This window comes from Pediculus humanus, genomic scaffold (genome assembly GCF_000006295.1).
Source record: "Pediculus humanus corporis 1103172107368 genomic scaffold, whole genome shotgun sequence".
In the NCBI taxonomy this organism is placed as follows: domain Eukaryota; kingdom Metazoa; phylum Arthropoda; class Insecta; order Psocodea; family Pediculidae; genus Pediculus; species Pediculus humanus.
Window position 1 is genome coordinate 166,926 of NW_002986996.1, and position 15,662 is coordinate 182,587.

At 26.7% G+C, this 15,662-nt stretch overlaps 4 protein-coding genes across 4 annotated transcripts in view; all 4 read left to right on the plus strand.

Moving 5' to 3' along the window:
- The window catches only part of Phum_PHUM006570 (lymnokinin receptor, putative), a gene marked incomplete at both ends in the record, with an annotated part of 1,850 nt that extends 1,435 nt beyond the window's left edge, over positions 1–415 (plus strand). Inside the window, one exon of the mRNA XM_002422649.1 lies at positions 377–415. Within this exon, the coding sequence (XP_002422694.1) occupies positions 377–415 (39 nt within the window). The remainder of the gene's footprint in view (positions 1–376) is intronic.
- Positions 416–3,183: 2,768 nt separating this feature from the next.
- Phum_PHUM006680 (class A rhodopsin-like G-protein coupled receptor GPRnna12, putative) lies at positions 3,184–3,825 on the plus strand (the record flags this gene model as incomplete). The annotated part of the gene is made up of 2 exons (XM_002422650.1): positions 3,184–3,366; positions 3,628–3,825. The coding sequence occupies 2 exons, from the start codon at positions 3,184–3,186 to the stop codon at positions 3,823–3,825; spliced, it is 381 nt and encodes a 126-aa protein (XP_002422695.1).
- A 5,024-nt stretch (positions 3,826–8,849) lies between these two features.
- Positions 8,850–11,938, plus strand: Phum_PHUM006690 (uncharacterized protein; the record flags this gene model as incomplete). The annotated part of the gene is made up of 6 exons (XM_002422651.1): positions 8,850–9,219; positions 9,303–9,485; positions 9,555–9,662; positions 9,745–11,097; positions 11,293–11,544; positions 11,643–11,938. 6 exons carry the CDS (start codon positions 8,850–8,852, stop codon positions 11,936–11,938), a joined length of 2,562 nt encoding a protein of 853 aa, XP_002422696.1.
- A 1,667-nt stretch (positions 11,939–13,605) lies between these two features.
- On the plus strand, positions 13,606–15,422 carry Phum_PHUM006700 (nucleosome assembly protein, putative; the record flags this gene model as incomplete). Its single annotated transcript, XM_002422652.1, has 5 exons — positions 13,606–13,758; positions 13,966–14,240; positions 14,351–14,642; positions 14,931–15,198; positions 15,286–15,422. 5 exons carry the CDS (start codon positions 13,606–13,608, stop codon positions 15,420–15,422), a joined length of 1,125 nt encoding a protein of 374 aa, XP_002422697.1.
- Positions 15,423–15,662: the final 240 nt, after the last annotated feature.

Consider the following 15,662-nt stretch of genomic DNA (forward strand, 5'->3'; position numbering starts at 1 on the left):
TAATGAAAAATAAAAAAAAGGTAATTAATAATTTATTTTTAATTAATAAATTATTTATTTATTTATTTTAAATTTTCTCGTTTTCGTTTACAAAATTCTTATCAACGTACTGATAAGAAATTTTTATTTTTTTATCCGTTGAGAAAAATTTTTTGTGTTGTAATCGGAGATTTTCTTAAATTGTTTTTCCGATACGAACAACAATAATAATAATTAATTATAAACTTTAACCCCGTGAAATTTAAAAACTCACACGCACTCACGCACATCATCATCATCATCATCGCGATATCGGAAAAATATGGAAGAGAAACTCGGAAAAGTCGGATGCGAGGGGGGGGGGCGGTCGTTGTTTTTTTTTTTTTTTACACAAAAGATTTTCCTTTATTTATTAACCGACCTCAGGAAAATTTAATATCTTTCAACGTTTTAATATAAAATAAAAAAAATTATTATTATTATTGTTTTTTTCTAAAAAATTTTTCACGTCGCAAGAGAAAATTAAAAAAAAAAAAAGAAAAAAAAAAGGGAAATAAATAAAAAGATATGAAATGAATGAATGAATGAATGACTGAGTTAGAAATGGTTAACGTTTTAACTTTTCAAAAAAAAAGGTTTCGTTTTTAAGTACCTCGTGGGAAAAAAATAAAATCTTTAGAGAGTTTTTTTTTAAAAAAAAAAATTTTAAAATTTTATATCTCTATTTAACAAAACGATGACGATAATAATAATAATAATAATAATAATGATAAAGGTTTATTTATATCGAAAAAGGTTTACTTGTAATAATTTTTGATTTTTTTTTTTTTTTAACGAAAGAAAGAAAGGAAGAAAGAAAATGAAAAAAACCGGAAAATTCGGTTTGGTGATGAAATTAGAAAAGGGATGTGACGGTTGGGGGATGAGGGGGTAAGAAAAAAGGGGAGAAAGGATGAAGAAAAAGGAAGGAATCAACACACAAAAACAGTTGATGATGAAATTTTCAGTTTTACGCCGCCATGTTTTCCTCTTTTTTCTTTTTTTTTTTTTGTGTTTTCCACATTGAAAACGAGGAAGGAAGGAAGAAGGTGGGGAGAGGATAAGGGGAGGAAAAGAGGAGAGTGGGAAGGAGTGATAAAATTGCTGGAGCGACCGAAATTTTTTTTTTTTTAAACAAAATGTATTTTAAAATTATTTATTTTGCAAAGTCATTGAGCCAAATATTTTATTTTATTTTTTTTCGTGTCAAAATAATAAATTTTTATCACTTTCAGTTACTCACACAAAAAACAAATAAATTTATCATATTATTAATAATAATAATAATAATAATAATAATAATAATAATAATAATATATTATTATTATTATTATTATTATTATTTTTAATGAAAAAAAAAGAAAAAAAATTATGAATTCCATCGAATTCAAATTTGATTTGTTAAATTTTCCACATCATTTAAATATGGCGATCGATGATGATCGACGTTCATTTATTTTACATTATTTTATCGTTTCTCGTTTCGACAGATTGGTAATAATAATAATAATAATAATAATAATTTTGACTAAAGGTTTTAACGTGATTTTTTTTTAAGATTTAAAATTTTTTTTTTTTTTTTAAAAATCACGTAAAAAAAATTTTTTTTTTTCTTTTTTTTCTTTTAATGTTTACGAGGAAAAAAAAACAATAAAAAGAAAATAAAATTTCCTTTAAAAAAAAAAGGAAAAAAGGAAAAAAAGGAAAAAAAAAAATTTCGTTTTGGTAATTTGCGATTTGTAAAAAAAAAGAAAAAAAAAGTGGAAAAGTTTTAAAACATATTTAAGAAGATTTTTTTTTAAAAATAAATAAAAGCGTGTGTGTGTGCGTGCGTGCGGGTGTGCGTGTTTGTATCACGTGAATGAAAACGTTAAAGGTTAAAGTGAAAATCATACATTTTCCATACATTTTCTTATCCGGGAAAAAAATTTGTACATTTTTTTTTTCTGTTCCAGTTATCGCATTTCCACGACATTATTTTCCCCATAAAAAAAAAAAATAAAAAAAAAAACTTTTTAACGTCATTAATTATTTTCTAACGAGTGTTTTAAAGAAAAAAAATTTTACCACTTCCCCCTTTTTTATTATCATTATTATTATTACGGAAAGGAAAAACTTTTTCCAGTATCGGGGAGTAGGGGAAAAAACGGGAATAAAAAGTCGTCGTCGTTGTCGTTTTTAGGGGGTTTTTATTTATTTCACCTTACGATTGTTAAAATGAAAGATCGTTTATCGGGGGGGGGGGGAGAGGGCGAAACGAAACGATTCTGGAATTTCGTATCGAACTGATGATAACGATTTTTAAAATTTAATCGCGTTACGTTTTCTTATCAATAAAAAACAATCGAACAAATTTTTATTTTATCATCATCTACTTCTTCCCACTGCGTGGGTATACGTTGCGTCGTTCCAGTTAACTGGAAAAACATAAAAATGGAATGTTTTTCTGATAACAATATCGTTTTTATTAAAACAAATAGTGTCGAAATCATGGAGAATGTGTCGGCCCGTCGTGCATTATCAAATAAAAAAAAAAAGGGGGGACGGGGTGGAAGCGGAGGGTAGAAATCGATAAAATCGAAAATTAATTTTTTTTTTGTTTTTCTCTAGAACGGAATAAAAATCAAACGATTTTTATTATTATTATTACTCATGATGGAAATTAATTTAAAACATGTTTTATAATAATTATCATTATCATCATAAATTAAAATTCATATTAATAATAATAATAATAATAATAATGATAATAAATTTTTTAATAAAACCCGTTTCAAAAAAAGGAAAAAAAAAAGGAGGGAAAAAAATGCTTGGAAAATTTTATTTTTTTCAATTATTTTTCCCCTCCCTCCCCCTCTCCCCGTTTTTTTCTTTTTTTTGCTTCTTCGCAACAAAATGTCTTCCTTTCAACAACAACAAAAATTTTTTTTTCAATTTTATTATCTCTTAAACCCATACGTTTGGAAAAAAAAAAGGAAAAATTATCTTTTTTTACATTATACGTACGCCACCATTAATTTTTTTTAAAAATAATATTCTGGAAAAAAATGTAAAATTGACTTTTACATGAACAAACAAACGAACAAACAAAAAAATATTTCCAGATCCTTTCGAATGATGATGATTATAAAAAATTGTTTAAATGTTTAATAACAGGTTATTAAAATGCTTGTGATCGTCGTTGTTTTATTTGCATTGTGTTGGCTTCCGCTCCAGGCTTATAACGTATTACAGGATGTTTTTCCAGAAATTAATAAATACAGATATATTAATATCGTTTGGTTTTGTTTTGATTGGCTCGCAATGAGCAATAGCTGTTACAATCCATTCATTTACGGAATATATAACGTAAGTTTTAAATCATTTTCATTTTTTTTTTTTTTAAACGCGGAAATCTTAACGGATCCTTTGAAAAATCCACCTTTTCTCCTCCCTCCCCCAACTCCCTCTCATTTCTTTCTCTGCCTGTTTGTTTCCCTGTCTGTCTATCTTTTCGCTTTGGAAATTTTCTTAAAATTTTTTATAATTAAATCAAACGTTATACTCGTTAGGAAAGAAAGATTTTTTTTTCCCGCCAAAAAAATTTGTTTCCTTTCGTTTTATTTCCAGGAAAAATTTAAAAGAGAATTTCAAATAAGATTTCCGGTTTTGCGTGCGCACGGATCTTCTTCTTCTACTTATTATTCCTCGGAAAATAATTTAGAAATGAGAAGGATTCCAGGACAATCTCCGATCCAGACTAAAGTCACGATAAAATTATCCAAAAGGGATATCGATTACGGACGTAAAAAAAATTTCGGAAGGTAATTTCGGAAAAAACCTTTTTTTCCGTTGGAAAATTTTTTTTCTTTTCTTTTTTCGGGGGGGGGGAGGTAGAAGGCAGAGGGAGAAAAAAGAGGAGAGGGGGAGAGCGGTAGGGAGGAGGAGAAAATCTTGATTCTGTCACGTTTATAAATCACTGAAACATTTTCATGTTTGAGTGGTAAAATTAAATTTAAAAGATAAAAAAAAGAAAAAAAAAGAAAACTTTTTAAATTTTCACGTTAAATTATAATAAAAGTCATTTTAATAAGAAAAGGATTTTAATAATAATAATAATGATGACGATAATAATAATAATAATTGTAATTTAAAGGTTTTTTTTTTGGGGCGGGAAGAGGAATTTCGTTTATTCGAGTAATTTTTTTTTAATTTAACCCCCGACGATTTTTTTTTTTTTAACGTTAAATATAATTACGAGCGAAAGCAGAAGACATTTTTTTTTTAAAATTATTATTATTATTATTATTATTATTATTATTATTATTATTATTATTTATTATTCTTTCACCGGAAATAAAATTTTTTTTTTATTAAATAAACGAATAAATTATAAAAAAAAAAATTTTAATTCAATAATTTTACTTTCGTTCGTTCGTTTGTTCTTGTTTGTTGTTGTTATTATTATCATTATTATTATTTTAAACTGTTAATTAATTAATTAAATTATTTAATTAACAAAAAATCACTGTAATTTTTTTTTTTTGACGACTTTTGTTATTTTAACGAATTAATAAACGTATATGATAAAGAAAAAGTTTTATTTTTTGTCTTTCATTCATTCATTTGAATCGTACCTGAAGTGAAAATTCGAACGCTCTCGAAAATATGCGCGCCCCCTCCCCTCCCCTTCACCTCTTCACCTCCTCAAACGTGAAATGATAAAATAATAATAATAATAATAATAATAATAATAATAATAATGATATTTAAAATTAGTTTCATATATATTTAAATGCATATATTTTCATTAAAATGACGTTTCGGAACGCGCTCATGTCACAAAAGTAAATTCATTTCCCCCCCCCCTCTCAATTTATCTATCTGTCTCTGTCACTCACTCGTTTTCTCCGTAACAAAACGTAATGATAATAATAATAATAATTCGAAAAAAAATGAATGAATGATGCATATTTTTTTTTTGTTATGTTAACGGTTTAAAAATCCGGGAAAAGGGCGAAGGGTAATTAATTTAATTACACAGGAGAAAGAAATTATCATTATTATTATTATAATAATAATAATAATTATTATTATTATTATTATCATCGTTTGAAATAGTAGAGATGATAATACGGATTCAATAATAACGAAAATATTATTTAGTTACAATAGGCAATCGAAAAAAAATTTTTTTTTTTGGTATCGATATAATATCTGTTGAAAAAAAAAAAAATTTCTTATCAGTGCGTTATCAGAAGAGAGAGAGAGAGAGAGAAAGAAAAATTTCAAGTGTTTAATGACGTATTAAAATAAATATTATTTTAAATTAGGTGCCACCGTCATCGAGAGGAGTCGGTTCCTTAAATAATAATAATAATAACAGGTGATAATTAAAAAAAAAAAAAAACCGTTATGAAATGATGACAAAAAATCTGGAAAAAAAATTAAAAAATTTTTATTTTCCCAGACGCCATTTTGTTTTTGATATATAAAAAAAACAATTAATTACCATCATTTCGAGTTAAATTCATATTTTTTTCCGCCATTTTTTTTTTGGGGGAAAAAAAATTGTCATAAAATTCGTTGCACAAAAAAAGAGAGAGAATGGAGAGGGGGGGGAGTAAATAAATTTACATAAAAATAAGTTTTGCATAAATTTTACTCGTGAATAAATTTTCCGTTGAAAGAGAAAAATTATAAAAATTAAATGAAGAGTGTTAAATAATAGGATGTCGAAAATTAAAAAAAAAAAAAAATTGAAAACAAATAATAATAATAATAATAGTCGGTTGAACCGCCATTAGTACCGCCGATCATGTAAATGAATTATTAATTAAAAATAATTTTTTTTGATTTTTGATTCGTCGTTGTCAAATTTTAAATTTTGTTACCCTCCGCCATTTTTCCCTTACCCACCGCCATTTTCCCTTACCCACCGCAACTTTTCCCTTACCATCCGCCACATCCTATTCTCATACTTCTCACCACCTTTTCCTTATTCCCGCCTACATTTCCTTTTCATATATATTTTTTTTTCTCTCCTTTTATATTTTCACACAAAAAAGCACTAAAGATTAGACTTACTGGAGAAGAACTTTGACACCTCGTTCTCTGTAAAAATAAAATATAAACCGGATTTGAACCTTTTTTTTCCTTGTTTTTTTATTCGAATTGACATTTTTTATGGTGGCCTGTCACAAAAGGTTTTACCCCTCCCACCCCTCCCTTATCCTCCTTACCCTTATCTCTTCCTGGAAAATCTAGTTCGAAATTTTCTTATTAAAAAAAGTAAAATTAAGAGAGAAAAAAAAACCGAACGTTTACGAACTCTACGTAGATATCAATCATTCAATGACCACAATTATGATGATGATGATGATGATGATGATAATAATAATAATAATAATAATATATTATCAGTGTGTTCGTCTTATCAAATCTTTTTTTTTTTAAACAAAAAAAAAAAAAAAACTATTCGCAGAAAATCTGCGTAACACACGGTACGAAAATTAATTTTATTATTATTATTATTTTTTTTTTTTTTGAACGCGCGTTTGTTTTCGCGTTTGTTTTCGCGTTTGTTTTTTTCATTAAAATTTTATTTTCGAATACAAAAAAATTTTCCCGGTGTTTGTTTTCAAAAAAAAAAAATTGTTTGATCAGTGAAAGAATCTATTTATTAATTAAAAAAAAAAAAAAACAATGGAGTACTTTTAAGAGGAGGATTATGGTAATAAAAAGATTACGTAATATTACCCGTTTAGGTAAAAAACGGAAACGGTTGATAACAAAATTTTTTGTTTGTTTGTTTGTTTGTTTGTTTCGATTCAATTATTTACGTGAAATAATATTCGAAAAAAATTATAAAAACCCTCTTTATGCGTTTTTTGTTTTCATGCTCTTTTCGTGAAGTCCCACCGTGGGGAAGGGGAGGAGAGAGAAGAGGAAAGAAGGGGGAGGTGTGTGTGGGGGGAGGGTAGCGGAGGAGGCGGCGTCGTCGAAATAAATAAAAATTTTTCGCGTTGTTTCGAATCGTAAAAAAAAAGCAAAAAATCTCGTTTTTGTTTTGTTTGTTTGTTTTTATTATTTTTCTCGAATGCTTTTTATCGATTTCATTTTTGAAATATTAATAAAAAAAAAATTTAATATTATTCTTATTATTATTATTATTATTTATCTTATCGCGCGCGTAAAAATTATATACGTTGTACAGACGTTTAGCGTTTTTATCACACGTAAAAATTTTTAAAAATTAAAAAAAAAAATTGAAAATGTTTTATTGTAGCGAAGAAAAACAAAAAGTTTTTTTTTTTTTATTATGTTTTTTATGTTCTCTCATATTAAAAAAAAAAATTTAATTGAAAGAGTGAGTGAGAGAGAGAGAGAGAGAGAGAGAGAGAGAGAGGGAGGGAGAGAGAAAAAGAAAGTAAAAGAAATAACCCTTTGAAAAATTTTATTTTTTTTAAAAACAAATTTAAATGATTAATTATTATTATTATTATTTTATCACGTGTAATTATAAGTAATAATTAAAAAGAAAAGTTTTTTTATCTTATTTAAACATAAAAACATTAAAACATAAAACATAAGACATGCAAAAAAAAAAAAATTTTCAATTTTCAATTAGAATCATCGCATGTTTACGTAACGTTTGAGTATTTTAATAAACAAACACGAATCGTTTGGCAATCGCTACATTTTCTTTTATTTTTTTTATTCGTCTTCTGCTAGCTCTTAAGAAAAGGAAGGAAAGAAGGAAAGAGAGAGAGAGAGAAAGGATTTTAATTGACGTTACCGACGTTTCCGATCGAACGATTTTTTTAAACGTTTACAATAAAAAATTTTTTTCACTTTTAGCTATTTTAAGAATGAAAACTAAAAAGGTTAAGAAAAATAATAATAATAATAAGAAATGAATTCTCTTCCGGTTGGAAAAAAATATAAAAAATCATCATCATCATCATCATTATTATTACTATTATTATATTTAATAAAAATAATAATTTTTTTAACGTTAATCGGAGGATCGTTAGAGGAGGAAAAAAAAAATTTTTTTTTAAAAACTTTTTTCACTGGTCAAAATCACAATGAAAAAAATATAAAGAAAAGTATTTTCATCGTAGACAAAACCGGAAACGGAAGCGGTGGCATTGACGAAAACGGAAGTAACGGTGACGACGTAAACGAAAGTGGCGGTGATGACGGAAACAATCAAATAAAAACAAGTGAGTGAAATAAGTGGCAAAATTTTCACGTTTTTTTTCTTTTTAAAAATCAATCATTATTATTATTATTATCATTTCCAGGTTTTTATTCATTTTCACCTTCTGATAAGTTATTATCAATTAACGATTCGGAAAATTCTTGTCAGTATATTAATTATACAAAACAATTGATGTGTACGGGTAAGGGAATCATTTTTTCCCAACGCGATCCCCCCAATTAATTTATCCATACATTTTTTTTATTTTTACTTTTCAGGTTCGGTAAATTTTCCTTTTTTAAAAACGATAAAAAGGGAAAAAATAACGGATTTTATAATAAATAAATACGATGCAATAGATACGTTTTTTAATAAGAAAATACGAGAAAAGACGGATGAGAAAAACAGATTAGTAACGGATTATCCAAATCGTTATCAAAAATTAACCGGAAAATTACAATTGAAAAATACGGAATTGTGTATAAACGTTGTATTGACAATAGTACCCCAATCATCAAATAATAATAATCATTATTATTTAGTTAAGGGTGAAGCATTTTCGACGAAATTAATAAAAATATTTAGGAGTTTAAAGGGTGAAATATTATTCGAAAGAATTAATAATCGAACGATTGCGAAAATAAATATGGAAACTCTCGATAATAACGCGGGTACGTGGAATTTAAAAACGGAAGTGACGTATTTAAACAAAGATTTAAATTATAATTACGAATGGACCATTTCCGGTAGCATAAAATCAAATTACGTTTTCGATAATCAAACGGCCGTTTTCGGGGGTCTCGTTAAAACCAAAATAAAAAATAAAGAGTGTAAATTTACCGGGGAGGTAAACATACAAAATGCTAATTTATTATGGAATTTTATGGGGACCGTTACTTCCCCAATGGATAAAGAAATCACCCTACCGAGGGGTGCTTTTTCAAATATGTTCATTAAAAATATCATATTTAAAGATTCAAATTTTTTCAACGATTTTGATAAATACGTTTTCGAAGGTGAGATGTTTTCAAAATTTCCGGTTCCGAACCCCCCCCCCCACACACGAGCTAGTCATTATTATTATTTTCTGTTTTTTAAGGTTTGAACGGTGTTAAAAGCATAGCATTTTTAAGTTGTAAATTAGAAATAATGCCAAAAATGGATGATTTCTTACAAAGTTTTATTAATTTACAAGAAATTTATTTCGAAGATTGCACTACGCCAAATCTTAAATTCGGTTTTAAAGCCACGTTAAAAAACGTACGGTCTGCTAGTTTTAAAGGTACGACACATTAACAACAACGCATTTGGAATAAAACCGTTTTTAACTTATGGTCTTAACGATTTTCAGGTACGGGTCCATTATATTTCGACGAATATTCTTTTCAATGGTTGTCAAAATCGAATGTGACGTTTTTAAATTTAAAAAACAGTTACATAAAATTATCACCTAATGCAAGTAAGTAATTTTATTATCTTCTGACAAACGCAACAAACGACAAACAAAATTAATTTTTTTTTTTCTTTTCGATTCGTTACAGATTCCGTACTTACAGGAATCAATCATTCATTATCCCATTTAGACATATCTCATTCGAATTTAAAAAGTGAAAATGATTTAACGATTCTATTAAACGATTTAAACATAAATTATTTAGTGGCAGAAGATTTAAATTTAAAAAAAATACCCACGGGAGCATTGGGAAAAGTTAAATACACTTTAAAATATCTTTCGTTGCGTGGTAGTAATTTCGGTAAAATATTAGAAACCGACATATTCAGTCCGATATTTAAATTTCCCCCCATGTTTAATTTAATAGAATTAAATTTAATGAATTGCCAAATAAATTATTTGGAAAGAGGTTCGTTCGATTCGTTACCAAATTTAAAAAAATTATATTTGGGTAATAATAATTTGGAAAATTTACAAGATGGTTGGTCCGTTTTAAAACCCCGGATAACTCATCTCGATTTAAGCGGAAACGGTTTGACTTTGCAAATCCCCTATTTGAAAACAATGGCGACGACATTAAACCTGACAAATTTCACGGAATTGAAATTTTTAAATTTATCAAACGGTATTTTTTTAAATACGAAAAACGTTATAAAAAGCATAGGGGAAAATTTGGAACATTTATCGTTGAGAAATGCGGATTTGTTTAAAGTTCCACGTGACATATTTGAAAAATTAAATAATTTACAAATATTAGATTTGAGTTTTAATAAAAATATAAAACCCTTGCAAACATTATCGATTAATTTATTTAATAATATGAAAAATTTAAAAAAATTAATATTGACCGGATGTAGAATAAATAATTTATCGAATCAAACAATATCCGGAATAAAGAAAAATCCGTTATTTGAAAATTTAACAGTTTTAGATTTGAGTTATAATAATGTTAAATTAATTGAATCGTCATTATTGAAATCCTTACCGAAATTGGAAATATTGAATCTCTCCGGAAATGGTTTAACTTCGTGGAAAAAAAATTTATTTTCAAATAATCAACATTTGAAAGAATTATTTTTAGATGAGAATAAAATCGATGTGATTACGGAAGACATGTTGGAAGAATTGAAAAAATTAAAAATTATAAAAATGGGTAATAATCCATACGTGTGCGGTCCTTACGTTTACGATATCGTTAATATGATGTCGGAAAAAAAAACGTGTCGGGAAAGTTTTTACGCGATGGAAAATTCAAGTTTTTGCGACGATGAAAAATTAAATATTATTGATTGGTCGGAAAATTCATTCGTTTGTTTTTCACGATCGAAAAATAAATTAATACCATTTACAAAAGTCAACGAAACGTTTCAAAATATTTTAGAAAATGGGAAAAAAAATGGAAATTTAAATTTATTTACAATTTTTTTTATCGTCGGTTTAGGTAAGTTTAATCATCATTATCATCCCTTAAAGTTTTGGAATGAGGAAAATTTCTTCTCTATTTAATTGCCACCTTTTTTTACGACATTAACTTTTGATAAAACGAAATAATCACCCCCCAAAAAATTTTCCAAACTTTTTTTATGTTTTCGAATGGTTGCCAAACAATTAACGAAAACTTTTTTTTTTTTTTTAGTTATCACTTTGGCAATTGTTTTTTGGAAAATTTCGGATATACATTTGATAGGAAAAGCAGTTAAAAATGCAGTGGCATTATCGTTTTTAAGTCGTGGTAATAACGAGAGCGACAACATACGTAATTACGAATATAACGTATTCGTATCGTACAGCGATAAAGATCGTACTTGGGTCATTAATAATTTAATACCACGTTTGGAATCAAATAGAGATGTTAAAGTCTGCTTACACGAAAGAGATTTTCAAGCAAGTTTATTTATATCATTCCTCCCCCCCCAAAAAAAAAAAGGAAATTTTGATTTAATTGTTATTATTATTATTATTTTCAGGTCGGTTTGAGCATATTAGAAAATATAATTGCGAGCATAGATAGCAGCTGTAATATTGTTTTGGTTTTATCGAAATCATTTCTTAAAAGTCAATGGTGTCAATATGAGATGCTTTTAGCACAACATAGACTTTTGGAAACCGGAAGAGATCAATTAATACTCGTCCTATTGGAAAATATACCCGTCGTGAAAAGACCGAAAACTCTTCGTTATTTAATGATGACGAAAACTTATTTGGAATGGCCTGTAAAACCTAAAAATACGAAAGAAATTGATATTTTTTGGAACAGATTATTGAAATCCTTGAAAATTTAAGTTTTTTTTTTTTTCCCCCGTCGAATCGATTTATCGATTTTAAATCGATCGATATTATCGATAAAAAAAAAAAATATTTAAATAACGAAGTGTCGGATTTAGTGACACGAAAAAGGAAAAAATCTTTTGAACCGGAATCGAACCTGATAATTTTTATATAAGAATGTTAAAAAAATTATTATTATTATTATTATTATTATTATTATTATTATTAAGGGAAATGATTCAATCGTAAATTTATAATAATTAACCTTTAATTGTTCATGTGCCAAATGTTTTTCTCATATACATACAAACGATTTTTGAAATTTTCCAACGTTTTTATTCATTCATCTTCATTGAAGAAGTTCAAAATAATAATAATAATAATATTAAATTCTGTAATTATGTTGTTGTAACAGAGAAAAATTGCAAATTGAGATGAAAAGAAGAAGAAGGAAAAAAATTTTTTTTTTTTTTAAATAGTCTCCTAACATTTTTTTTTAAATAGGTCATTAATTAATTTAACCATCAGACAGACAGAGAGAAAGAGAGAGAGAGAGAGAGAGAGAGAGAGAGAGAGGGGGGGAGTAATGAAGGAAAAAGAAATAAAAACTTTTGCCAATAAACATTTCAAAGAAACTTATTTGAAAGAATGATGTTTTTAATAAATAAATAAATAAATTCAAAGGAAAAAAAAAAAAAGAAAATTTTTTTTTTAAATATGGCAGAAGATACGAGTCTGAAAATATTTAGCCATGTTTTTTTTTTTTTTTTTTTCTGATTTGTAGATATTTGAAATGATGATGATTAAATTTTACATTTAAAATTAATAAATAATAAATTATTATTATTAATAATTTGATTATTTAAATTAAAAAATTTTTTAAATATGTCAAAAAAAAAAAACAATGAACAAAGGAAAATTTACAATTGAATACCGCGTTTCCCTCCTTTTCAATTGTGTTGGTGTGCAATTGCGAGCCTAAATTTTCATTCGGTCGTGACGACGTTTGGCACCACTGACAATTTCTTGCCCTCCATCTTTTCTACGATTTGGGCTTTTCACAAGGTTTGTCTTTGTTATATTTATCGATTAATTTTTTTTTTTTTAATAATTACATATTAATATTAATTTATTAATTATTAAATTTTCAAACCGGTTCGTTTAAATTAATTTTATTATAATATATTTAACATTAAATAATTATTTTCGATATTATACATGCGCGGAAACTATTCGTGCAAATGTTGCTGTTCGCCATGTGCTAATGCCAAAAAAATTGAATAACAATTACATTTTAATAATTTTTTTTTTGTGAATAACATTAATAATTGCACGTAATTTCATTTTTAAAAAATATTTTTTTTTTTTTTTTTTTTTTACGAAAATTATTATTATATGAGATTTTTTTTTTTTTTTTTCGATTGTTTTAATTAAAGCCGGCCGCAATAATGGTAATAAATTACGCTTTCCTTTAACGAATAATAGTCTATTAAAATTATTATTATTATTAGTTGTAATTTTTTAAAAAACCTTTCAACATTCTTTTTTTTCGTGTTTTTTTATAAAAATTAAATAAAAGCATGTGCGTGTGTTGTTTTGGTATTCGCGGAGGTTTTTGTGAATAAAAGAAGGATATATGAAATTTTATTTTTTTTTAAAGTATTAATTTTATTGAGGCAACATGTCTGGTGGAGATCTTGATAGGAAAGAAGTCGGAGAAGAAAACGAAGATTATTTGGTTGAAGATGATTCAGATATTCCAACCGAGCACGTTAACAAATTACTTTTAAATAGGTCTGATGTATTAGCAGCTTTACAAGCCCAAAGTCTGGCAGTGAGTATTTTTGTCTAATTAATTATTTTTTAAAATAAATATTAAAAATATAATGTTTCGATATTTCTCGATGAGTTCCATTTTGAATATTATATCAAAACATGCATTGAAATTCTTATTATTATTATTTATATTTGACAATAAGAAAAAAAAAAAAAAAAACAACCGAGTTTGCATTATATTGTGTAACATTGATTTATTTTACAGGCTCTTCCTCCTTCTGTTAAAAAAAGAATAAAGGCCTTGAAAAAAATTCAATTGGAATCGACTAAAATTGAGTCTAAATTTTATGAAGAAATCCATGCTCTAGAATGCAAATATCATAAATTGTGGTTACCACAATATGAAAAAAGAGCTCAAATAGTTAGCGGAAGTTATGAGCCTGTAGAAGAAGAATGCGATTGGGAATCTGATAAAGAGGAAGATGATTTATCTAACGAACTTGAGAAAAAAGCCAAAATTAAAGAAGAAACTGAAAATGAGTGAGTTATTAATACATAATTCTTTCTACTTTATAAAAATTTTTGTCATTTTTTACATAAAAAAATAATAATAATAATAATAATACATAATTGTTACGATTCAAATTTAGAAATGCTGTGAACGATGATGTAAAAGGAATACCAGAATTTTGGTTGACAATATTCAGAAATGTATCTTTACTACAAGAAATGGTCGAAGATTATGATATTCCTATTTTAAAACATTTGGAAGATGTTAAAGTAGTTTTGAATGAAAAACCAATGGGATTCATTCTTAAATTTTACTTTTCTCCAAATGAATACTTTCAAAACTCTGTTTTGACAAAAGAATACGAAATGAATTGTGCTTTAGACGAAGCTGATCCATTTAGTTTCGAGGGTCCAGAAATAGTTAAATGCAAGGTAATGTCACATTATTTGTCATTCAATTTGATAAATGCATCAAGAGGCTCTCTTTAAAATTATTTTTTATATATATTTAAAGGATTTTATTTTTTTATCGATGCTATATTAAAACGCCGGGTGACTTCTTTTCATTGAATATCATTGAAAAGAGCAGGACCAGCGTGACATATTTATTTATTAAAATAATTAATTATTTTTTATCACTGTCGAGAGTGGAAAGATGGATGGATTTCTAAAATCATCCCTTATGACGAATAATTAAATTTTTTTTTTTTTTTTTTACAGGGGTGTCCAATAGATTGGGCCAAAGGGAAAAATGTTACTTTAAAAACTTTAAAAAAGAAACAAAAGCACAAAGGAAGAGGAGAAGTACGAGTAGTCACAAAAACCGTTCGTAGAGATTCGTTTTTTAATTTTTTCTCTCCGCCAACTTTTTCAAAGGATCCGGATGCGGAAATTGACGAAGAAACTCAAAGTTTGCTAACTGCAGACTTTGAAATCGGTCATTATTTTAAAGAAAAAATTATTCCTAGAGCGGTTTTATATTTCACAGGTTAAAAACAAAACATTTTAAACGTTTAAGTTGTTATAAAAAATTTTTTATTTATAATAATTAATAATAATGATGATGATTTTTTAGGAGAAGCCTTGGAAGATGAGGAGGATGAACTAGAAGAAGAGGAGGGAGATGAAGATGATGAAGAAGATGATGATGAAGATGACTCCGATGGTGTTGCAGGAGATAAAGTGGATTACTCTGATTGCAAAAATCAGTAATGCATTATTTAATGTGCTCCTAAATTAATTGTGGTTTTGTTCTTTATCTTATTGACTCAAAATTATTAATATATGTAAAGTATATTTGTCGGGCCATTTTTATAGCTTAACAGCTTAAAAGGAGTCAATTTTGTCCTATAAATAATACATTATTAATATTACTATGCATTACTACAACTCGAAAAGAAAAAAGAAAAAAAAGTAAAAAAAAAAAAAATTTTTTTTTTTTAAAAAGCAGGG